Source organism: Anabrus simplex, chromosome 6 (assembly GCF_040414725.1).
Source record: "Anabrus simplex isolate iqAnaSimp1 chromosome 6, ASM4041472v1, whole genome shotgun sequence".
In the NCBI taxonomy this organism is placed as follows: domain Eukaryota; kingdom Metazoa; phylum Arthropoda; class Insecta; order Orthoptera; family Tettigoniidae; genus Anabrus; species Anabrus simplex.
Genome location: NC_090270.1, coordinates 38,506,341 through 38,533,767, shown reverse-complemented (window position 1 = coordinate 38,533,767; position 27,427 = coordinate 38,506,341). Strand labels below are relative to the sequence as shown.

General features: G+C 38.4%; 1 protein-coding gene across 1 annotated transcript in view; it reads left to right on the top strand.

Moving 5' to 3' along the window:
* Positions 1-27,427, top strand: part of LOC136875848 (abnormal spindle-like microcephaly-associated protein homolog) — a 277,845-nt gene that overhangs the window by 77,255 nt on the left and 173,163 nt on the right. Inside the window, exon 4 of the mRNA XM_068228216.1 lies at positions 8,374-10,321. Within this exon, the coding sequence (XP_068084317.1) occupies positions 8,374-10,321 (1,948 nt within the window). The remainder of the gene's footprint in view (positions 1-8,373; positions 10,322-27,427) is intronic.

Genomic DNA, 27,427 nt, shown 5'->3' with positions numbered 1-27,427 from the left:
AGGAATAAAAACAACAGTATTTATAAAGTGCAAACTGTTAAATACCAAAATGCTGTAATGAAATTAAAAGTATAAATATTGTTCCGTGAAAATACAAGAATTGATAAACACGTCATTCCGTATGTTCTAAATACAAAGAATGAATTCCACGGGAATTTATCAGCACTGCTTTGGCGGCAGTAGTTGAGGAATGGCTAGTCAGGGAAGGATGGCGGTAATGTAGTGTTTGAGGAATTATTTAACATAGTATGTCTCTGCATTTCTCCACAACTCTGGTCTGATCTTCGTACTCGGCTACCGATAGCTGATCATCTGTAATAGAACTCGATGTGTTACGATACGTCCACATGAAAGGATACTTGTTTGACGGGTTACAACGATATCTTCCATGACCGCTAGGCTTGACTGTGCAGAACTGAAACGTCCAGTTCCAAGGTACGAAGAGCAATTACAGAATTCAAGACTTTGCCAAAAGCACAGAAAATGTTTATTGCACATATTAGAATATATGAGTTACAGAAAAAAAACGTGAAACACCACACGACTTGTTGCTTTGTAAGGCAATGGGAAAGTACATGTAAGGGAACTCCGGATTTCAAAAAGTAAATTTTCAAAACCAAATTTGAATATTCAGCTGCCAGGTAAAAATTTTCAGGCGCTGTGGCGACTGGGAGCCCGGTATTTTTCGACCCCTGCAGATAGGTCTTATGGCGACGATGGGATAGGAAACGGCTAAGAGTTCGAAGGAAGCAGCCGTGGCCTTAATTAAGGTACAGCCCCAGCATTTGCCTGGTATAAAATGGGAAACCACAGAAAACCATCTTCAGGGCTGCCGACAGTGGTGCTCGAACCCACTATCTTCCGATTACTGGATACTGGCCGCACTTAAGCGACTGCAGCTATCTTGCTCGGTACAAAAGTTTTATAGTGTACACCTAATACACAAAATAATTTAAGAGTATGGTCCCATTTGCACATACGTATTACATACATATATATACATTATCATTATAGACTGTTATGCCTTTCAGCGTTCAGTCTGCAAGCCTCTGTGAATTTACTAAACGTCGCCACAATCCTCGATTTGCAACTAGTGTTGTGGCCTCATTCAGTTCTATACCTCTTATCTTTAAATCGTTAGAAACCGAGTCTAACCATCGTCGTCTTGGTCTACCTCTACTTCTCTTACTCTCCATAGCAGAGTCCATTATTCTCCTAGGTAACCTAACCTCCTCCATTCGCCTCACATGACCCCACCACCGAAGCTGGTTTATGCGTACAGCTTCATCCATCGAGTTCATTCCTAAATTAGCCTTTATTTCCTCATTCTGAATACCCTCCTGCCATTGTTCCCACCTGTTTGTACCAGCAATCATTCTTGCTACTTTCATGTCTGTTCCTTCTAACTTATTCATGATATCCTGAGTCCACCCAGCTTTCGCTACCGTAAAGCAAAGTTGGTCTGAAAACAGACCGATGTAAAGATAGTTTCGTCTTGGAGCTGACTTCCTTCTTACAGAATAGTCAATCGCAGCTGCGAGCTCACTGCATTAGCTTTACGGCACCTTGATTCAATCTCGCTTACTATATTACCATCCTGGGAGAACACACAACCTAAATACTTGAAATTATCGACCTGTTCTAGCTTAGTATCTGTAGTGTAAGATTGGAGTGTGCGTGATGTGTGACGTGGTGGTTGGTATGGGTAGGTGTCGTGTTGTATTTTAGATACAGTATGTATGCTCAGAATATGACCTCGCCATACACCAGAATGGGAATGGTAAGACAATTCACCAAGAAAAACACAAGGCATAAACCAGGATACTAATCCAACTGACGCAGTACCAATCAACGCACGTGATGGCGTAGCAAAAGGGATGTAACAACACTCAAAAAAAAAAATATATATATATGTCCGTCCGTGCACAAGTTCACAGGTAGTTTTCAATTTTCAAGGTAAAAGGTTTACAGCAGAGCGCATAAATGGAAGCTTTTTCACTGAGTCCATATATTCAGAGGAACCGAGGTAGGTACAAATTTCGTGAGGGCAAGGAAAGGCGTACGACAACAAAAAAAGGGGAAAGAAGCAATAGTTTTTTTTATAATAACAATATATTAGCAAAAAACACCCAGAAGAAACATTTACAAGCCAAAGAAAACAACAATCATCCAAAGGTCAGATAGTTCTGACTTCCAAAAGAGAAAAGGCAGATGGGACAACCATGTTAATTTTCAAATCTGTTTTTCAAAGAGAACAACTAGACTCGAAACCTTCAATAATAATACAACCTCTTTTACATGAGGAGTGTCCTACACAAGGAAAACAGAAATTTACGTATGAACATGAAAAAACACTAAAATTTGAAAGACATATGGGCCACTGTACAATAATACATGTAGAAGAAGAAAAAAGGGGGGGAAGGGATGCGGAATAGGAAGGTAGGGAAAGGGGAGGGACGTGAAAGAAAACGGTACCAATGGCTGCCAACAGGGATTTGGAAAATAGGACCAGCCAGTATCGATGAAATTCCAAAATAGCAAACAGAAGCTAGGTGATAGTTCAATTGATTCTATTCATGTGTTTGCTCGGGAAAACAGTTGAATTTCAATGGTTCATATCGCAGCAATCACTAGACGTATCACAAAGTCCAACTTCGGAGTGAGATGGTAATGTAATTCCAAAGTAAAGTACCGCTATCAATAGCTGCAGTTAGCTAATTATCAACATGAACTGTCATTGGTAGCCAGTAACGGCAATTTGAAAATTAAGGAAGTGCAGCATTAAAAGAAAGTTCAAAGAACAACATGGAAATGAAATAAATTAAAGTTTTCGCTCACCCGTCCAGCAGTCGTAGCTTTTCAATGGTACACAAAAGCACTTTTTAAAAGAAACATTGCACACAGTCCAGCTGGTAGCAAAATAAAACCAAGTCCTCCCTCCACACAAATCGTCGTATTCATCCCAACTCGCAGCTCAAGCCCAGAGCAGGCCAATTTATATTCAAGTAGAAGCGTCCAGAAAGGACGAGAGCATACAGTACCCAATGCGCAGCGAAGCGGTAGGGGAAGGAAAGAGGGAGGGTAAGCAGCACGAGCAGTTGAAGCTGGACGGGCGAAGAGAGCACAGGTAGGTTAGTAGCGGCATATGGAGCGTAGTAAACGTAGAATCCATAAAACAGTAGAAAAATTCGGAGCACGTTATATATCACCAATCTGACATTCAATTCTGTTGAATTTCTTACCTGACATCAATTTAGTCTTCGAGAGGGTAATTTTCATACCATACTCATTGCACCTATTTTAAAGTTCCACGATATTAGACTGTAGGCTTTCGGCACAATCTGCCATTAAGACCAAGTCGTCAGCATAGGCCAGACTGCTTACTACATTTCCACCTAATTGAATCCCTCCCTGCCATTTTATACCTTTCAGTAAATGATCCATGTAAACTACAAACAGCAAAGGTGAAGGATTACAGCCTTGTCTAACCCTTGTAAGTACCCTGAACCAAGAACTCATTCTGCCATCAATTCTCACTGAGGTCAACATAAATGCCTTTGATTGCTTTTAATAATCTGCCTTAAATTCCATAGTCACCCAGTATGGCGAACATCTTTTCCCTCGGTACCTTTGCTGGCTGGACCTAGTGTTTTCAGTGCACTGTCTTCTGGTATAGGCTAGAGCAATTTTGTTACTTTCATTGATCTGTCTCAGCTTTATCCTTAGCTTTGACAAAATGAAAGTGACTGAGGTATGAGTGATGCTAGTAATGCCATTTCTTCTGCAGCCAGTCCCTGCTATGAATGGTGTGAAGATATTGCTCATAGGGTCGGTTGGTGCATGCATTTCAGTGGGCTTGGCAGACTGATATGTAATAGCAACTTCTGGTTCAGCGAGGAAAGCAACGGGAAACTACCTCACTCCTCATTTCCCTAGTACGCCTCTTCAGTGATGCCTAGGCCATCTATGACAGCTGATGGCGGAGCTGTTGAGGATCCAACCAGCCTTCGGGCTGATGACTATACATACACCCTGTCATATGCTTTCTCTAGATCTACGAAACATAAACACAACGGCCTATTCATCTCGTAGCATTTTTCAATTACCTGGCGCATACTGAAAATCTGATCCTGACAGCCTCTCTGTGGTCTGAAACCACACTGGTTTTCATCCAACTTCCTTTCAACGACTGATCGCACCCTCCCTTCCAAGATGCCAGTGAATACTTTGCCTGGTATACTAATCAGTGAGATACCTCGATAGTTGTTGCAATCCTTCCTGTTCCCTTGCTTATAGATGGGGGCAATTACTGCTTTTGCCCAATCTGAAGGTACCTTACCAACACTCCACGCTAATTTTACTACTCTATGAAGCCATTTCATCCCTGCCTTCCCACTATACGTCACCATTTCAGGTCTAATTTCATCTATTCCTGCTGCCTTATGACAATAGTTTATTTACCATCCTTTCCACTTCCTCAAGCATAATTTCTCCAACATCATTTTCCTCCTCCCCTTGAGCTTCGCTGTTCACAACACCACCAGGATGATTTCCTTTTACATTGAGATGATGTTCAAAATATTCCCTCCACCTCTCCAGTGATTCCCTGGGATCTATTATAAGTTCACCTGTATTACTCAAAACACTGTTCATTTCCATTTTCCCTCCCTTCCTAAGATTCTTTATTACTGTCCAGATAGGTTTCCCTGCTGCTTGACCTAGCCTTTCCAGGTTGTTACCAAAATCTTCCCATGACTTCTTTTTGGATTCAACAATTATTTGTTTCGCTCTGTTTCTTTCATCTACTTACAACTCCCTATCTGCCTCGGCCCTTGTTTGGAGCCATTTCTTATAAGCCTTCTTTTTACGTTTACAAGCTGCTCTCACTCCATCATTCCACCAAGATGTTCGCCTTTTCCCATCTTTGCGCACAGTTGTTCCAAGGCATTCCCTGGCTGTTTCTACTACAGCATCCCTGTATGCCGCCCATTCACTTTCTATATCCTGAACCTGCTTAATGTCTACTGTTCAAAACTTCTCACTAATCATATCCATTTTCTTCCGTCTAATTTCCTCGTCCTGGAGATTTTCTACCCTTATTCGTTTGCAGACAGATTTCACTTTCTCTATCTTAGGCCTAGAGATACTTAGTTCACTACAGATCAGATAGTGGTCTGTATCATCGAAAAATCCCCGGAAAACTCGTACATTCCTAACAGATTTCCTGAATTTGAAGTCTGTTAAGATATAGTCTATTATGGATCTGGTACCCCTAGCCTCCCATGTGTAGCGGTGAATAGCCTTATGCTTGAAGAATGTATTCGTAACAGCTAAACCCACACTAGCACAGAAGTCCAGCAAATGCTTCCCATTCCCATTAGCTTCCATATCTTCCCCACATTTACCAATCACCATTTCATATCCTTCAATTCTATTTCCACCGGTGGATTGTATAGTCCTAGCCGCCTGAGCACAAGGAAGGCCATGACTCAGAATATGTCCGAGATGCCCACTCCCATTCCATAGCAACTGGTATCCCGACTCTCAGGACCACTTACTGGGCCACTCAGCCATTGCCCATGGTTCACGAACTAGGACGTGACTACAGTAACCCACAAACATGAACATATATTTATAAAATTATGTTAATATAGATTGGTATAACGCCTTGTAACAATTCTTCTTAGGCTGATGATGGCAAACATAGTTGGCGAAACTGGTCCCAATGGTGAGATCTAATACAGTAGAAGTCCGTTATAGCGAGAATTCACAACAGCAGTAAATTTAATTGCTATAGCGGATTGTGGTTATATCCGATTTTTGTATAAAAGTCGGAAAACCCCCATACACATTAAAATCGGTATGAAACGGCAATAAGTTTGTTCAAAACTTGCGTTTCCACTGATGATATCCACACTGCGGTTTACTTGTTTATTTTTCAAAATCCGATACTATGTGGAAGTGTGTGTTTAATTTCATTCTGAAAAAATTACAGTACCGTATTTCTCCGAATCAAAGACGATCCCCACTTTTTCCTTCAGAAAATTTAAATCGGGCTCAAAAAGTGCTTTGTAAAATCATATGAATGCTTTTGTTGTACAGAACACGTTTTCAGACTATTTTTAGATGCCGAAATTTGGCTTTTGTTATGCCGCATTTTTTGCGGCTGCACACTTATTTCCGCGGGTTTCATGACCATTAACTTAAAATTGGCATCATAATACTGAAGAAAACCCAGTGAAAATTTGCTGGCAATACCTATTCCGTGTGTCTTTATGATACGGCGATCCGTCGGGAAATTATTATTGCTGTCTATAAAAGTGTTATGGTACGGTACTTTTACTCAGTCAGATATAACCGGCTACCGCTACCCGCACGTCTCGCTTGCTGTATTGGGCTAGCGATGTATAGGCCTAATAGCGGACGTTTAAGGTCAACGAATGAGTTTTTGCGCCACGGTGTGGCCATTCCGCCCTTGCGTTTTTCGTGTTCATACCTCACAATTTCATCTTTGACTTCTTTAAAGTGTCCTTGTTGCGGACCACTAAATAGTTTTTTTGTACAGTACACATCTTTTTTAGCTATCTTTGTGTTCACGCTGACACCGAAAATTGGCTTTTGTTCTGCGGCATTTTTTGCGGCTGCACAATTATTCTAAATTTCAGAGTGTTTAATAACCATTAACTTAAAATTGACATACTATTGATGAGAACTCATTGAAATTTTGCCAGCAATACCTGTTCAACGTATCTTTACGACTTTCCATCACGATAATATTCTTGCAGTCTATAGAACTTAATAAAATTAATCATAGGTTATAAAATTAAGTCGGGTACAGTAGACGCGTTATAACTCTGGCACTGAGTAGCCGTGGCCTTTGTAAGAATTCGAAAGCTTGCATGTTTTGATGCCATTTTGCAGATTTGAGAAACTTTTTGGTAGTGACCAACAGAATGTCTATCTTCACTATTACCCGAGATCCAGTGACGTTACACACAGGCACTGTACAACCGGTTCTCGCAGCTAGTGATATATAAGAGGTAGTTGTTTATTGTCAATGAATTTTGTTTGCGTGCGTGTGCGGGGGTGAAACGAAGCAGCGTGGTTACCGTGAGAGTTACTAGTGGTACTCATTACTGTTTGGGCGCGAATGAAAGACGACCCTTGATTTTTCGCATGAGATTCTGAGGGGAAAAAACTTCTTCTTGGATTCGGAGAAATACGGTATCGCTCAAGAGTTTTCTTCTTCAAATGGCATCACCTAACCTGTGTCATGAAAACATATTTGAAACACATGTAGACAAACAAATTATCCTCGCTAAAAATTTACATGTGAATAGCCTTTCCGAAATTTAACTAGACGTGAGAAAATATGAACTATCCTCTGAAATCAGTGATGTACTCCGCCGTAACTTGGAGTGTATCACATTCTTCATTTCAGTACTGGTATATAACATTAAAATTAAGAGATCGTTTACTTCAGCCGTTATTTTTAATGATTTAACTGCTATCGGCCACGTTATTTACACATTTATTATGAAAACTTGTTATCCTCTTTCATTTCAAATTTTCCTTACAGAACAGCAGTCGATGGTTATTACTAATAGACTTGGACATCGCCTTCGAATGTCGAGAGAACTCGCTATTAGACATAGCCAGAAAATGATACTGAAGATAGCCAAATGCAACATGGGGTGCATAAATATCGGTAACGGAAATAATCGCTTGCACTTAATTGCTCATAACGGATGCGTCACTGATAGGGCTCTCGCTGTAACCGAAGGATAATACAGAGTTTAATATAACAAAATTGGAAGGGACATCACAACATTGTTGGTATAACAGGGTTCTCGTTATATGCCGTACTCGCTATATCGAATTTCTGCTGTATGTGATCTATTAAAGACTTCACACTGTTGTAGTATTGAATAGGTGGAAACAATTACCCTCACTCCTTAATGTAAATATTGATTCAATACGGACCAAAAATTAAGTTTTTGACATTTAAAATAATTATACAATGTAACACGTACAAATAAGAACAAAATTAAAACACAGCTTGTAAGCACGATCACAAACTAAAAATACAGATGAAATAAGATGAAGGGGGAGGAGAGAAAATGTTCCTCAAGGCACAGTGAGAATGATGAGCTAAGTAATTTATTTGATTAATAGTGGGGAAATTAGCAAACCCATTTTTAAACCTTTTTGACTGTTAGTGAGACTTAGTATGTTTGCTGTATTGTGTCCAATGTATGCAGCTGTGTTTGGATTTATTAGTCTTCTTTTGTCTTCTTCCACAGTTGTAGATGTGAGTAGCTTGAGGCTACTTTGATATATTCATGTACCTAATATTTCCTTTTATGTTTTTAGGTACAGAAGAAAGGTCCACAACGGAGATGGGCACCTTCGTTACCCACCAAGTCGAGAAAGAACAGGTCACCTAAGTATCAGTCTCCAAAGATTGGATTAAAGATAGAAAAGAAGTCTCCTTTGTCTTCTGTTACTCCACTTGCAAGACGGCGACAAACATTTCTGCTGTCTCGATCAAAATTGTCACCTTATCTCCCAGATGCTTCAACTCGAAGACAACCTGGAATTCAAAACTCTCCTTCTCCACTTGTAAAAGTATCAACATATTCAAAGGAAACCTATGAAAGTGTAATTTCGTGTTCCCAGAAGAAGATACCACAGGAGAGAAGAGCTGAACAGGAAGATTTTTTGACACCTGTCAGGTCTCCTATGCCCAGGTTCAAACTTGGAGGTGCCTGCACTATTGGTAGACGTAATCTTTCCAGCAGACTACATAATTCTGGAACACCAGATATAAACGCTGCTCTTGATAAAATTACTTTCAGTCCTATTGTTCAGCCTTCAGTAAACGTATGTTTTAATAAGGATATTCCTCCAGAAACTCAAGACAGTCTTCAAACCAAACTTCTTTTAGATGAAACTCCAGCTGCTTTGCGTAGGGCAACATTTGATGTCTTTCCGCCTACTTCAGAGATTCCTGTGAGTGAGCAGAAAATAATCACAAAAGGATTGGATGATATTCCAGAAATATCTGTGGAGACTAGCACTGGGGATTCTGAAGTTTCTCGTGATAGTTTGGACGAATGCAAATCCCATAATATAAGCAGTGAAACATATTCCATTAACAAGTCTCCATGCAATTTGCAGGATGTTCACGATCTCTTCCCAGACAAAATGAAACTTTCTCCTGAGGTTGTCAGTCACAACTCTCAAATATCCTCGAGAATGTTTGAACCTTTACATAGCACTAATTATTGCACCACGGCGAGTATTAACCTGGATAGATACATCAGTCCTGTGGTTGGAAAAAGTAATATTTCTCCTGTTAAGCCGGGGAATGAGAACCCTGCAGAAAGCGAATTTCATCTCCTTAATGATGTTGACATTGAAAATGTGCTGTCGCAGTTTGCAGAATGTCACTCGAGTGATCCTGTGGGCTACAGTCTGTCTTCAGCCCAGACCAGAAAACCTGACTTCAGATTTTCCCCTCTTCACAGGCAGAAGACTGAAATTAGCCCCCCTCAGAGCAGTTTTCAGAATTATCTTTTTCATCAACCTTTGTCTCACCTTGAACATTCTGAGAGACACTTCAGTGCTTCTATAAGTGATCAATTTTCTTTTCAAAATGAGAAACACCGGCCTGACATTTTTAGATTAAATGATAGCAGTTTATCTCAAGCGGACAAGTGGGGTGAGGTTTCTTTTTGGCAGCCAACAAAACTGTCTCCATTAGATCTATCTTGTAAGAAACATGTGCTACCTCAATCTGTCTTGTCAAATGTGGCTGAGGATTTTTGTAGTTCATCAGACATTGTGGAAGCTGTTCAGGTGGAAGATAACAAGTTGTTGCATAGATCCTCAGCAACACAATCTGGAGAGGTTGAGGCATTTACCACCAGGAACTTTGCAAGGAGCCTTAACTTTGGTAGCAATGACTTCAGTTCTTCAAAAGTTGGAACTCTCACTTCCCCTCAGAGAAAAGGTTTGAGAGATCTAACAAATTTTGATTATTCAGATATTCTTTCAGAAACCCCCAGGAACTTCAATTCTGACAAACCACTTTCTGTCAACAAAACTGTACAGAACTCTGACATTCTTTCAGAAACTCAAGAGAATTTATCTTTTGAGAAACCATTCTTCTTCAAGGAAATTGTACAGGAATCGGAGATGATGAGGACTGCTAAAGTTACCCCTATAGTTCGCCTAGATTTCTCACCACCAAAGAAGACTGTGAAAGCAGATAAATCCTCACCTGTGAGGATTAAAACTCATTGCACTAACACCAAAGGTGAGTTGCTATACTTTCAAATGGTACTAGTAATTTCTTGCCAGAGTGTTCTAGGTTATTGAGTGTTAGTTAAACAAGAGTTAAGTCCTAGTGAAAAGTTACTGTATGCCTTTGCAGAGCAGGTAATTCACTGGGACTTTGCACATCTAGTTAAGTCTTTGAAATGCAGTGGGCTTATGAGATTGGACAGCAAGAGTTGTCTTGTAACCCCCTGTCGGTTATATATTCACCATACAGTACATACACACAGTTCACTCCTGATTAATTGGGCTAGTGAAGGGGAGAACATAGAGATAATCAAATTAGTGATTCATGCAATAACTTGTCTTTCTCCTTACTCATTGTTTTTCTAGTTGTTAGTACCATAACGTTTGGAACACTGTCAGTCTACGCTACTTTTGATTAGTACCGCAACATGACTAATACCACGGTTCTATTTTACTAGTGATAAGTACCATTATGAGGGGCCGTTGACTTGGATTTTGGACCCCTTTAGACAGCGAGCACCCTTGATTCAGGATTGTGCCTTAGCAGTGCCTTGGTCAGTAATACTATTGTTGCCATTAATTTTTTCACGGCCTGTACTTATAGACATGCTATTGTATAGGCTTTTGGGCTTGTGCCGTGTAAGGAAAATAAAGTGAAATTCTTAACGTTTCGCAGAAAACTGCGCTCTGCGTACTCGGAAGAATTCTCGACTGTCCAAGAGAAAGGCTTCTTAACCCTATGAGTGCTACCCCCCGCCTATAGGCGGGCTGATGCGGCCGGTCCACCAGTGCTATGCCAGTCTATAGACAGTACGTGATAATTTTAATTTTTTTGAGTTTCCCGGTTCGCTTTCGAGTGCGAATTTGAACTGTGACATGTTCTGCCATTGTTGGGCATTATGTAGAACTGATCAGAGATTATAGCTACGGGAAGTAACTTGCAGAGTTTTTTGTAGACGTCTGTGGAGTTCATCTGTGATGTAAACAAACATGGCGGAACAATAATTTATTTGCTCTTGCAGCGATGTTATTTCGGATCGCAGAATCTTTCAGTTATTAACCACAGTGGAAAGTGATGGAGATAATCATTTTAAGTAATTGTTAAGTGATTTTGAAAGTGAGAGTGATAGAGGGAGTGCCGAAAATATTGTATGTGGGAGAGAAACAGTCTCTCCTTCTAAACGAAAGAAGAAAAACACAGAGTAGAAAAGCTATTTTATCGCTAATTTCGTGGCGGATGGATTACTTTTCTTCACCAGTGTTTCAGGTAACTGTGACAGGCTCGGAGGGCCAAGTAGTGTTTTATGACAACCCGAAAATCATCGATTTTTTAGAAACTTTTGTGCCAGTGGAGTTGGTGCCGATAGTTGAACAAATCGGCATCATAAACAACCAGTAGAAAACATTTAACTATCACCACATTCCAGGTTTGGAAAGTATTTTAAAATATCAACTTATATACTTCTAAGGAGTTACATGTATTAGTTGCTTACAGATTTTAGGAAATATTTTGGGCTCTTTACTTTGCATAAATATATTGCACACATGGGCACATAAGTATAATTTCGTTTTCTCTCAAAATAATATTGAACATAAGTGTAGGATTTTCCATTTGCATTTAGATTTATAAACAACCAACATTTATAAACATGTTAAGCTAATCCTCCCACTGATAAGTTAAAAATTGATGCTTCTACAATATTTTTTACATACGATTGAAAAAACTCAGCACTGAGGTATCAAACAGTGAAGTGGTAACTCAGCACTTAAAAGGTTAAACAATGACACTTTTGAATTTGGAATGTTATAGTAGAAGTAGAAGTGGAAATGGTACGTTCATTCACCACCAGATGGCCCCCAGGACGTGGCACAACGCTAGTGTTCGAAGTGGAAACTGACCGAACTATCACAATCAGACTAAGAGGTTCACATAACGTGTTTGCGTAACATATGACAGGTGTCCGACTTTACCCGGAAAGTTTCTGTTTTTTAACTCGTCTTCCGATTTTCCGATTTTTTTTACTTCCTATTTTTGAGCAATATAACCTCCAGTACGGTCAATACTCTTCCCCTAGGATAAATTGTGTGCTTGTGTAATTTATGCAACCTCATTTTCAAGCGTACGTATTTGATGCTTTATTTGGCGAGTGTATCGTCCGTCGTCTTCGGGTATCGTACTTCCCAGTCACTACAGCAGCGTGTGTGTTTTACCGGTGGGAATTCGGGATGGCAATCGTCCTACAAGCGTTTTATGTGCTAACGACTCCGTTAAATTGGGACGAAAGATTGAGTTTCTTATTGTGGGGTTTGCGCGCTGTTAACATAGTTTTCATGCGTAGTTTCGTTGGTGTTGTAGGCCACGTGTGTTTTTATTTTTTATTTTTTTGCGATTATGTGCTTTTCCCCCTGTTGAAGTCACGTGTTAATAATGTATGGGACATATTAATGTTTTGCATGTTGTAGTTTCTCGTATTTTAGTACATCTGAGTACATTTGTGTCCATTCTTAGTTCATAAATTTAACGAGTTGAATGTATTTCAGAGAGATGTGTCGGTTACAGTTTCTGGTATTTTCTCTTCACTTTGTGGGCACAGAACATAACACACGTTATCTCTATATGCTCAGAGATACCTGTAAAATTGAATTTTGAATTTTCATGTTACGAATAAAGAAAACTATTATGCATTTTGTTCTGTGCTTGTTACATTTTCTTGTAACCATTTTTTTTTCTTAGTATAAGATTTTGAAAATTAATGGTCAATTCGCCTTGTAACTGTAGATATGGATGCATTTTATGTTGTCCTTTTATCGTAGAGACCGTGGCGCAATATACGCGATGAAATCCAAAAATTAAAAAATCTTCCTATTTCTGATTTCTGAAAGTTGGCAGATATGGAAACATCAGGCGACGAGGAACATATGAATTTGGAAAAAAACAGATGAAATAACAATAGCGAAGGGGCAGGGAAGGGAACTACTTACGTAAATTCTTAATCGCTGGCAACCAGGTATTACTTGATAGCCAGTGTCCCTGTTGAAATTGTTAGGATTTCTACGCATTTCCACAGCTTCCCATATAATCCTGGACCTGTAGTGTCCAGTGTGGGTAAGAGCTTGAGTATCTTGGAACATATCATGACTCGGCGATAGAGCGTGCTCAGCTATTGCCGATTTGTCAGGTTGGTTGAGACGAATATTACATTCATGTTCTTTGATACGGGTACCAATGGACCGGCATGTTTGGCCGATGTGTACTTTGCTGCACATACATGGAATTTCGTATACCCCAGGATGTAAAAGTGGGGACAATTTGTCCTTGGTTTTACTCAGACTGTGAGCAATTTTAGTGGCGGTGCTGTAACTTTTTCCTCTCATCAAAACACTTGGAGATGAAAGTTATTATCTTGGGACACATGAATATTAAATAAACTATTTGTGGCTTGCCCGCAAATTGCCACGCAAATAGAAACAATTAACATTCCATGGTTCCCCATTTCTCTATGTAATGTTTGGGCACCATGGTTACAGTTTTAAATAAAACTGTAAACCAAAATTTATATTTACTAGCATAGAAATTTATACTTAAATCACAGGGGTAGGATTTTAAATAATTAACCTTTAAGTATCGCTTAAGAAAGAAAATTAACGCAATATATAATACAAATGAATTTATTATACAAAAAAAATGAGATGAATCGGAAAAGTTTCTTTAAAGCGTGGAGGAATTTATAATTTACTGAATTTACTATTGCTTGCTTTATCTAATTGAAGCTCACCAATTGCAGTTTCCGTTGAAGTTATCTGGTTTCCGTGTTTACTCGTTCTCTTCTTCTTGATGTAGACTTTGCTCCATGGACATCCTTCCTTCCTTCTCTGATATGGTACGGGCTATCTGGACTAGCACTCCCTATTTGCCTAGTCTTTAACTTAAACATTGGCCCTATACTTGTAAAAACTGATCAGCGTTGATCGTATGAGGAGAAAATTCAGAGATATGAATTTTTCCATATTAGTAGAAATCTCGGTCCAACTGAGCTATACTATTTATACGGTACAGATTTGTACCAAAATTCCGTAGACTTGAACTAAACATACTTCTTCGTCCACAATATTTACTGAATATCACACAAGCCATAAGCTTGTTTCGTTTCTCGTAGATCCGATAACATAACCGAAGCGAATACACATTGTACAAAAGTACCCATGTCGCAGAGCGACCACACACTGTATCAAAAATCAGATCATGTCATACAAAGATGTTCACAGTAGTAGTTGTAGTAGTGATGGAGTATCCGTAGTTAGGTTGTAAGGTTGGAAGGTCCTAAGGTCCCGTTCTCGTGTTGAGAATCAGTATATATCCGGGCTCACCCCCACTCTTGGTAACAGTTCAATCTCAAAACTCATATACAACGAAGTATCTGATTCGATAGATCGAAACATCAACTCCCCTTTTCTTCTTCCTCGACAAGTCCAGAAGGCGTGGCGATGATATAACTGATCAGTTTGCAAGCCTCGCGCACGGGTCGCTGTTTACTAGCCTTGGTCATACGATAAACCCATGACTCACGCAAAATCCCAAGCTTCAAGAATAACCCTCCGTATACACAAACATGAGATGAAATGAAAACAACTATGTCTCAACATATTGACCGTATTTACAACATAATGAATTCTTATCCTACATAATATAATAATTTAAATAATAAAATGATGTTATCATATATACAATATGATTCCAAAAAGCCTTGATTACAAATGATTGACGTTGAATAAATATGTTGTTATGAAAAATTGCTGATGGCGGATAAACTTGATATCAAATGATATCTCTTAAAATATTATATTAAATTAGTAGGGCTGGAGAAGCCTGGACGGTTACAGTGCCAAACACGAGTTTTATATTGTGTTTGTGGAAGACATTGGCAATTCGATCTGTGGTGTTTTGAATGTAAGGTAAGTAGGCAGTTCCCTTCACTTCTTCCTTCTGTGGGATTTGTTGGTCGTTTCTCTGGGATGCAGGGCTCTATGAGAATTCTTCTGAGGACGCAGATCAGTTTTCTGCGAAACGTTAAGAATTTCACCTTATTTTCTTGACACGGCACAAGCCCAAAAGCCTATACAATATATCTATCATTAATACTATTGTTTATGATAGTTTCTGGGTCGGATCCACTGATTATTTTAAATTCATATCCATCCATTTACTCTCAATCACATTTTTTATTCTGGTCAGTGGATAATTTTGAACTTTTAAATTGTCATAACATTTCGTACCATTAGGGGCAGACGACCTAGATGTTAGGCCTATTTAAACAAGCATCATTTTTATGGACTGATGCCCTTCCTGATACGAACCTTAGTTTAGGAGCTAATTAAGATATTGGATGAAGTTTGTTAATATTTCTCTCTACACTCGGTGCACCAGTCATAACTTCCGCCATTTTCTTGCTTGAATCAATGTAGAAGTGCGACATACAACTGTTCATATCTAGACTCGCACTCTTTAAGTTCTGAAGGTCTATCTGTATCACTATTCTGCTCAAAATCCCCCGTTTGCTTCTTTTCTTAAAATTGTGGACAGTTTGTACTAGTTTTCTATCAGCTGCTAACTACTCAATATTTTTTCTGTAACTTTCACTTTTGTGCTTTGCTGTTGAAACAGTTTTCATGATTAGAAAATACTGAAGGCCATATAGACTGAATAGCAGAAATGTTAAATTTTTTTCAGAGAATTGGGATCAATTTACATGTGGTGTGAAGTTTATTTCTGCCATAGCAGTAGCATTTTTTAACAACTCAAGTTAGAGAAAACAAAGTTGAAAATCAGGAAAACTAAATTGCACTCAATACATGTATTTATTTTTATGTTTAAGAGATTTCTTCTCGTTGCACAGATTAATGCAAACTGGATAACCTGCACATGAAGAATAGTTTTCTGTTTATACATAACTGCCAACCCTCCTGATTTAACATTTTTCTCAACCTTCCAATCAGTTATTTACTTTTTTCAGTTTTAAGCCTGTGATTGCAGAACTTTAAATATGTTTTCAAACTCTACCGGGTTCATCATGCTCTTTCAGTGGTTGAAGGTTCTTCCGTTATTGGTCACTGAGTGGCCTGAAGAAGCGTTCCTTGTTAGCTGACTTGTTCGGGAATTGTTGTTCTTTGGGTGGTCAGTCCGTATCCTGGTTTGATGCAGCTATCCATGCCACTGTATCCTGGGCTAATCTTTCCATTTCTACATAACTACTACATCTACTCTAATCTGTCATATTCATACCTTGGTCCACCCCTACTGTTTTTACTGCTTACACTTCCATCAAAAACTAACTAAAGTCCTGGGTGTCTTAAGATGTGTCCTATCATTCTCTCTTTTTGGTAAAATTTTGCCAAATATTTCTCACCAAATCGATTCAGTATCTCGTCATTTGTGATTTGATCTACCCATCGTACCTTCAGTATTCTTCTGTAACATCACATTTCAAAAGTTTCTACTTTGTGAGCTAGTTATTGTCCACGTTTCACTTCCATACAATGCCACGCTCCAGACAAAAGTCTTGAAAAAGTCATTTTAATCCCCATATCAATGTTCGAAATGGGCAAATTTCTTTTCTTAAGAAAGGCTTTCCTTGCTTGTACTAGTCTGCAGTCTGTCGTGCCATCGTTATTCCTCTATCTAGGTAACAATATTCATCTACTTCATTTAAAATTTTATTTCCTAATCTAAGATTTCTTGCATCACCTGACTACATTTGACTGCACTACATTATTTTTATTTTGCACTTACAGTAAAACCTTATTAATTCAAAGTCGTTAGAACTTAAAAATCGGGCTTCGAATTACGTGATTTCGAATTAACCGCCAATTCGTATTTCAGTAGTACCAACCCTTGCTGCATTACAAAATATTCTAAAGCCTGTTACTGCATGCAGTTAACCTTGATTCACAGTTTAAACCTTTCAAATGCCATGGGAAAAGAACTGTTTCCAAAATGCATCCAAGGAGGTGCATATAGAATATTCAGATAATGCACTTGGATAACTCCCTCACAAACATAACCTCTCGCAACGAAAGAAAAAATCACACGTTTCAAAGACGAGGATAAATCGTGCTGGTTCCCCTGTGCAAATGCATTATTTTTTGGATTACTCCACTTTTTGCATTTTTAGATGCCTTCTACATGCACGGAAAGTGCCTGATGCCCTTAAGATATTGTGGCTTATCGAACTTCCCAATGGTGAGGAGAGGAATTCTCACTTCCATGTTCATTGCAACACAGTACAATGACTCTCATCCTACGATTTTACCGGCTGGCACTTTCTCCTTTAATACCATAAGACCGTTTGGGCTCAACATTAAAAGAAAGCAATGCAGTTTCAGCAGCAATGACAATATTGTTTGGTGCCTAAAATGAGCCACGCTTTTTTGTCAACTGTCGGTATCGCCTGTGTTCGCGGATTCTCTTTCTCTGCACAGGCGCAGACTGCATGATATTACGGCGTTCCTTAAAACGTTGAATACAAAATAATTCAGATTTCACTCACTTAGCAATGATGAAGCACATTGCAGACACACCAAAGTGTGTGAAAGTGCAGAAAGCTAATGCTGCTTATTCCGGAAGATGTGTTCTATCATGACGGGGATAAATTTTGAATTTAAATTTCTCTGTAACATACTACCGTTTTAAAATGTGAAGGTAGTTTCGAATTAAGTCTGAATTTCGGTAATGGGGCGTACTTCGTACTTCGAATGACGAATTATCCGTATTTTAAGTTAAACAATTTAAATAACATGCAAAACCGCATCTCATGTTTCCGGGAACGAGAGCTTCTTTGAATTAGGCGGGTTTTTGAATTAACCGATTTCGAATTGAGGTTCTACTGTATTTTAGTATTGTCCTCTTCTCAGTGACTCCCCATACCATTCAGTAATTTCTCCTGATCTTCAGCAAACTCGGATAAAATATCATGGGCAAATCTGAGTTTTTATTTCCTCCCCTTGGATTTTAGTTCCTTTTCCAAATTCCTCTTTGATTTCATTTATTGTCTGTTTAATATAAACACTGAAAAGGTGAGGGGACAAACTGCAGTCTTGCCTCACTCCCTTTCTGGATTGCTGCTTCTTTCTTATGGCCTTTGATTCTTATCACTGCAAACTGATTTTTGTACAGGTTGTAGATAATTCTTCTTTCTTGGTATATGCCCCCTGATCACTTTCAGAATCTCAAATAGCTTGGTCCAGTCAGCAGTATTAAATGCCTTTTCTAGATCTACGATTGCCATATATGTAGGCTTGTCTTGTCTTAATTTGATCCTGTAAGATTAGACTTAAAATCAGGATTGCTTCATATTTTCCTGCATTCCCCCTGAAGCCAAACTGATCTTCTCCCAACTGAGCTTGAACTTGTCTTTCTTCCATAAATAATGCGTGTTCAAATTTTGCAAGCATGGGGTACTGAACTAATGATGTGGTAGTTTGTACACTTGTCATTACCAGATTTCTTGGAAATAAGTATAACATTCTGTCTAAAATCGGATAGCACTTCTCCTATATCATACATCTTACACTAAATGGAATAACCTCCTCATGCTGGTTTTTCCTAAGGTAGTCGGTAATTCTGAGGTTATGTCATCAATTCTAGGTACCTTGTTCTTATTTAAGTCTCAAGGTTCTGTCAAATTTGGCCTCAAAATTGTCTCCCATTTCATCAGCATCAGTAGTTCCTTCTTGTTGCAGAACCTTGTACTTCTTTTCTTGAGACAATTGTATATGTTCCTGCCATCTTTCTGTCTTGTCTTCTTTCCCTAGAAGTAGTTTACCATTTGAGCTTTTAATATTCATACACCTAGTTTTCCTTTCTCCACAGGTTTCTTTGATTTTCCTGTATACATCATCAGCCTTTCCTCTAACCATGCAACCTACCGAGCTCCATAGCTGCAGTCGCTTAAGTGTTGCCAGTATCCAGTATTCGGGTGATAGTGCGTTCAAACCCCACTGTCGACAGCCCTGAAGATGGTTTTCAGTGGTTTCCAATTTTCACACCAGGCAAATGCTGGGGCTGTACCTTAACTAAGGCCATGTCCGCTTCCCTCCCACTTCTAGCCATTTCCTGTCCCATCGTCGCCATAGGACCTATCTGTGTCGGTGTGACGTAAAGCAACTTGTAAAAAAAGAAAAAACACCATGCAACCTTCAACACCCTTGCACTTCTTTCAGCCATTCCTCCTTAACTGACCTGCACTTTCTATCTACGCCATTATTGAATCGCCTGTATTCTTTTCTGCCCTCCCCATTTTTTTGCATTTTGTGAATATACCGTTCATCAGTCAGGTTTAATATCTCCAAAGTTATTCACTTTTTCTTACTTGATCTTACCTTTCTTACAACTTCAAGTCAGCACCCCTACTGATCTCATTTTTCACAACTAGCCATTCTTTTAGTGGATACTATATCTTTTTCAGTTGTGCTTAATCTGTAGCAGGTGGTTTTGCAGTCTGTCAAAATTAAAGCAGGATTAATAAAATCAGAAAATACCTGAAAAAATACATTTAACAAATTATACCTAAAAAAAAGTATTTAATAAAAATACATTTTAGTTCTTGAAAGAATATCAGATTCTGCTATATTACACTTTAACAGAGGCTTGCAGACTGAACACTGAAAGGCATAACGGTCTATAATGATGTGTTTCAATTTTTGTTAATACTAATTTAAGAAGAAAAGGGAACTTCTGTATTACAGGTATTTAAACTTTTTCATAATACTAGTTGGTTATGAAAAAAGTTGATCGGTATACCAAAAATTAAATGTGATTTGATAGAATCTGAAGATTTAAGAATGAATCATGTTCTGTTTTTTTTTTTCTTTCTGGTATAATCTGTTGTTAAATATTTTCTTTTTCAGCTATTTTCTAATTTTGTTAATCCTACATTACTTTAGACAGATTTAAAAATCTTCAGTTATAGGTGATGATAGCATCCAAATTCCAGACAATACAACCATAAGATTCCAGTTAAATTTATAAATAATGCCAATATTATGGTTAAGGGAGCATTCCTAATTTTGCAACTTTCCATAGATGACCTGAATTGATATATGCTGAAATGAAATTTGAAGGTCTGGATTTATTCTGTGCATCATGGGAAATATATCTGCAACATACTAACGCATGAAAAGTTTTGTACTTTTCCAATAAAGTTTTTTTTTTACACTCAACGAGAAACTTTTGTCAAACTCACCATATTAACTCCAAATTAAAATCTAAAAGTCGTAAAACGCCATTTTTCAAATTACGATACCATTAAAAAATCGTGTACTATATTATACAATTTTACGTACCACGATCATCTTTTTAAAATTTGCGCCAGAACAAGTTTCCGCAGACTGCCGATACATGCTTTGTGTCTAAACGAATATCGATACATTGCTCTGATTTATAATCATTCGATCATTAGTCTTCAACTAGGAATAAGATGCATCCTGAATGCTAGTCGATTGATATCAATTTGTGTTGAAAGAGACAAACTCGTGGATAACCGTTCACTTGTGCTTTGATTGTTTGTTCGATAACCTTTCCCATCCTGTATAAAGAAGTTATTTTGTTCTTCACTATGGATTGCAAAGCATAGGTTGTCGTAGTTACGGAATAACATGTGAATTTGTCACTTAATGTGCTTCATATTTGTCATGTGTTGCAGAGCTGAGGTTATGTAATGGAGAAATGTGAATTGTGTTCATTGCTTATTTTGTCTTATGATTGTGTTGTTTATCGGTAATCACGAGAAAATTGGTGAAAAAAGACAGTAGGTGTTTAGGGAAGCCTGTTCTTTCAGTTTCCCATTTGTACTGAAATCTAGTAAAGAAGACATATTTGCATTTTGTACAGTGTGCTCATGCGATACTGACATAGCGCATGGTGGCAAATACCACCTGACTAATCATGTAAAGTGTGTTTAAACAACTTGGTAATTTGAAATGTAAGGAAGGAAATTAGAAAATACAGGTTTTTGTTTGCCAAAGCTCGATAATATTTACAATGTAATCAAGGCAATGTTTACTTCTTTTCTTGGTTGAATGTAACTTTTCATTCAGAGTAGCAGATCATGCAGGAGCTTTGTTCGGAAAGAAGTTTCCTACGTCGGAAATCGCTAAAAAAGAAAGTGTTTGTGGTCGCACAAAATCATGTGCCCTGGACAAGATGGCGCGTACTGCAACACAGGATATTGTTACTTGTTTACGAGAAAACAAAGCTGTGTACAAGTCGGTTCTGGATTGTCAGACTGGTTTGAGACAAAAAGGGGAGTTCAATAAGGTAGTGCTTTGTTGCCCCTATTATTTATCATTGTAATGGATACCATATTAAAGGCGCTAAAAGAAAAGGGGCAACAAGACTTTAAAAGCGTTTGCATTTGCAGATGGTGTGGTAATTTGGGGTAACTCAGAGAAAGATGTAGAAGAGAGACTGCAGAGGTGGAGTCAGGAGTTTGAGAGATATGGATTAAACATCAACAAGGCTTAAAACTGTGGTGTTGAAGGTACAGAAGGGTGACAATCAGCCAGAAATCATGCTAAATGGCACTAAGCTGGACAGTGTCACAGAATTTAAGTACTTGGGTAGTATAATGTCCAAGGATAACTTAGCTAAATATGAAGTAAATAGTCGAATCAGCAAAGCAATAAATTTTTTACCTCCAAGTAAGACAGCTACTATGGGGTAAACAAGTACCACTTAAAACCAAGATGACACTGTATAAATCATACTACACCCCTCTCCTCACATACAGCCTGGAAACCACTACATTAACAAAGGTCAACTCGAAACTCCAAGCTGCAGAAATGAAGTTCCTACGCACAATGATCCAGAAGACCAGGAGGGATAAAATCAGGAATGAAAAAGTCAGAGAAGACATAGGACTAGAAGACTCCTTACTCCAGAAGATCCAAAAGGCAAGACTGAAGTGGTTTGGTCATGTGAAAAGAATGAGTGCCAACAGGTCTGCAAGAAAGGAGTATTGCACCTGTCCAGGGCTTCAGTGCATAATGATGATGATGATAATAATTCGTAAGTGCATCGGCTGAATGGAAAATACGTGATGAGATCTTTGACGAACGACCCTAGAATCGAATTCTCATCATCCCTATTTCAGAATAACCACGGCTAAAATTTTAGAGCATTGCAGGTCTGTGGTGCGTCCGGACTAATGGGCATTAAATAAATCATTTATAAGTAGGGATCTCATATATATATATATATATATATATATATATATATATATATGAGGAATACATCGCTACTAAATCAAAAGAATTATGTTTTTAAGGTTTTATGAGTATCAAATTTATTATAAACTGAGAAAACATTTACAACTAAAATAAAATGTGCCATAAATAATCTTAATTACAAACAAAAAATGCAGGATTTAAATTAATGAAATTATTTAATTGTCTTGTGGAATTAGTATTCCACACCAATAATCCCGATATTTAGAGGCCTTTCATTTGTTACTACCTCTATTATTCACAACATTGTTAAGCATTTATTAATTAATCAATTAATTATATATATTAATAGGCACTATAATGATCACATGTTGGGATATCATTCCAGCTTTCTATTCATGAACTGAAATCTTGAAATATTATAATTTCTTATGATTGTATCATTACGCAATCAAGGATTAAGACAATATGTTAATTATGACAACCACATTCCAAAATATTTGAGTCATATTTAGCCCTAATAACTAGCTTCATTATTATTTACAAAGCTGTAACTAATCGCATAGGCATATTTCACCGGGATTAAAAATACCATTTAATCGTTCTATATAAAATAATACTGGACTTATGGATGACGCGTCGACAATAACACTATATTTTACATGTAATAATACACTCATCTACTATTAAACATATAGTATGACCCTTTATCATATATACAATATTATATGGAGGGAATGGTCCTTCCATCACCAAAAATAATGGCGATGATACATGTTACCCTAGATGGGGTCGAACTCATGGTCTTACTGCAGGATGGACGTTTTGAATTTCTAGATCGCATGGAATAAATGAAAATAAAATTGGGAGGAAGTCTATTGTTCCTAATATATTAATTCAATTGCGGGGACAATTGACTACTCTATGCGTAAATGTCCGTCGGATATTGTTAGAAAGTGAATGGTCATTCAGCACTGCAGTCAAGGCTTGTAACCTGCCTACAGCTTCCTCAGCCCTTTATCCAGCTGGCACTTTCTCTAGCGTAAGGGTACTTTTGTCTGTCTCCCTTTCATACAGTCAGGGGAAGATATCTCTCTTCAATAAGCTACCTCGATATCAAATTCGGGCCAACACGGCTCCTTTAAGCTCAACGCTAACATGTTAATTCTCATATGGTTCTATTCAACCTATTTCCATCATAATTAGCGTGGTGCGATTCTTCACACTTTGCATTAATTATCTCTGGCATATCTCTATCTCACTTTGACTATCAATCGACAAAATATTCACCGACAATCACTTCCGGCTCAATACCACAAACACTCGCATGTATGTATGTTCAGTCTTCAGCCCTAAGGCTGGTTGGATCCTCAACAGCTCTGCCATCAGCTGCCATAGATGGCCTAGGCATCACTGAAGAAGCGTACTAGGGAAATGAGGAGTGAGGTAGTTTCTCGTTGCTTTCCTCACAGAGCCAGAAGTTGCTATTACATTTCAGTCTGCCAAGCCCACTGAAATGCATGCATCAACCGCCCCTTTGAGCAACATTTTCATACCATTCATTGCAGGGACTGGCTGCACAAGGAATGGCATTACTAGCATCGCTCACACCTCAGTCACTTTCATATTGTCAAACCAAGGATAAGACACAGATCAATGAAAGTAACAAAATTGCTCTAGCCCATACCAGAAGACATAGTGCACTGTAAACACTAGGTCCTGCCAGCAAAGGCATAACACTTGCATATATTTACATAAAGGATATTATTCAAGACATTCTAAAAAATTTAGATATTAAGTTCACGATCTAGAAATTATACTCACATCTAAAAACATCATTGTAACTCCTCAAATGCTCTGTCTTATGCATGACATACAAGTCATCCTCGTATTCTCTGAGGAGGCAGAACATCTCATTTTATCATAACATTTGAGATTACCTAGATGGATATCACTTCCATTATCATAACACTTCTTGAAGACAAAAAAATCAATACTGAAACCTTATAATTAACATGCATTACTTTCCAAGGGGTTTAAATTAAATGCTGGGCATCATGCCAGTAACAAACTTCCTACTACACAAACTAAAAGCTTTAATCCCTTCGAAACAGCCTGCGATCATCATTCACATTTTTAATCTATTTGACATGCTAATTCTAACTATGTACAGGAGGGAAATGACTTTCAAACATAGTAAATCGAAGTGTACTTATCTAGAGTGATCATTCTTGTCCGAGGAAGCACACTCATAATTGCTTAAGCTATCATCTTGCTGCCTTTGATGTCGTGAGGTCCTTGATTCGTTTCTGGGATGAGATTCTTCATCTTGTAGACTTCACCGGGCATAATAATCCTGGAGGTATCCAACAATGATATGCTGGCTAGGTGACTCGTATATTCTCTTCCCAGATCAGCGATCACTCGTTCCAATATGCAAAGGGGAAAACACTATGGTTATAATTGTGTTAACTTGTAATACGCACCACACTCAAGTATGGTTAAATTTATCCCAATATTGCTGAAATATCACGTATTCACTAGCACTATAATCCAATGTTAAGAGTCACTAGTTTGCTTATTTCACATCCCCTCACAATGTAAGACAACTCACATCCATGTTTATATTTTCGGCAGACGCTGCCCAATTATTATTATTATTATTATTATTATTATTATTATTATTATATGTGAATCACTATTTTCTGAACAAATTCACTTTTTCAACGTTCTAATTGTAATTCCAACTATGCTTCCACAACACTTCACTGTATTTGACTAGTAGTGAATTAATCTAGCCACACACGAATCCATTGAACATACAGTATATAACAGTAGCTAGAATGCTACGCAGCTCACAACAGGTGGGTTATTCCTTGTTCACTACCTTCGATGATACAAATGTTATAAATACACGAAATTTTCACAATATGTGCACGTCAATCACTGCGCTTAAATAACGATTTATACAGTACTTTTGCTAGTTAAATCTTACAATGGCAATACTTCATCACTTAATGAAAGTATTGACCATTTCACAGATCGTGCAAAATAGCGTCACGTCTGGACAGTACGGAGACACAGTAGATAGTGGTTAAGTGGTCTCCTATCCGATTTCGTTTGTAAGACAGAGGGTAAAAATCAAGAGTGGGAGTTAACCACGCCTTCATGTCGGAAGTCTCTCCGTAAAAAGCCGTTTGTCAGCGTTGATTTGCATATCAACAGATAGCTCTGACCTTCTATATTTTACTGATCGAATCTTATTCTCTTAGGATCGGCGGTTTGATTATAATCGCCAAACAATCATCCACCACTTGTGCAATGATTGTCTTGCGTCTTGCCAAACTCCAGGGTAGGCTCACCCCGCCAGACCCGTGAAGACGTTCTGTAATTCACTGCACCGATTCAGATCACGTAATTAATAAGTTAAATAACTGGAAGATGTTTTGTTGTCATCTTTAACTAATTCCCTGATTATGACACATGACTTTTTATTCCTTCCAACTCGCTCGCACAGGAGAGAGAAACATCCTAATTGCTGGCTAGCGTATGACTCGCCCTTGTCATTACGCGTATAGAGCCTCTTGTCCTCTGAGGTAGCAGCGCATCGTTCGTATTCCATGCAGCGCTGGGGTCTGCTAGCTTTGCGGCTAAACGTCGTAGAATGACGCGGAAAACGGCATATTATTGATATCGGATGTCACAATATGGTATCTATAGTACCGTGAACGGTCACAGTATGAAAGAGAAATCAGGGAAAAGAGACCAGTAGGCAGACCTAGAGAAAAATGGACAGACTTAGTGAAGAAGGATGTAGAGGAGAGAGGTCAGGATTGGGAGTGGATTGTGAACGAAGAATGGTTCATGGACAGAACAAAATAGAAGGGGCTCGTATACTGCACCTGAGAGACTGGAGTTGGTCAACGATGATGATGATCATCCCATAGTGGTTACTTTTTATGATACTGCTAGAAAAAGTATTGAACATTGATCGTAAGAACAACAGGCCACATATCAGATTGGAGGGTGTGAAGTTGTATGTATATCTAGGTTCCTTACTATCGAATGCTGGTGGTTCTTACGATGAAATAAAGCGAAGAATTGAAATAGCAAAGGTAGCAATGATCCGTCTGCAGAAGATCTGGAAATTTAACATCACCATCAATACAAAAAAGCTCATTGAATCTATAGTCTTCTCAGTTGTGTATGGCGCAGAGACGTGGACCATCGTCAAATGTGATTGTGAACGGACAGAAAGCTTTGAAATGTGGTGCTGGAGGAAAATGTTAAGAATTCCTTGGAGAGCTCTTCGCAAGAACACATCAATCCTGAACCAACTTCAGATAAAAGTTTGTCTATCGTGCAAGGTCTCTCAGCAGATCGTATGCTACGTTGAACATATAATGCGACGAGATGGTAGTCTTCAAAAGCTGATTGTTGAGGGCAAAGTCCAGGGAACCAGGCAACGAGGACGAGTACCAACGCGATGGATTGACATGGTGAATGGGCCCCGTACAGAGTTCTCTCAGAGCAACCACATTGAAAGCTTTAGATAGGGAAGAATGGCGGAGTATGGTTCATCGGTTAGATGGCTGAATATTATGATAATCACGACGCCTCAGTTATGAGGCAAAACGAAGAAGAAAAGAAAGTATAAGTACAGTGCTGTCGGTATCGGCATTGGAAGGGAATTTGACAGGGCGCAACATACGCAAGCTGCTGTTGTCGCAGTTGGAATTAAAGTGCCAGTTAAGGTCTGACATTCTGTTCAACATTGCTCTTGTTATGATCGGACAGAAGAATGGAGTTCTACCAGTTTTAAAATAAGCTCATCAAGACGACATACCATTATCTTTCATAAAAAATATTATTGGTGCCATATTACCTATTCTGACACATA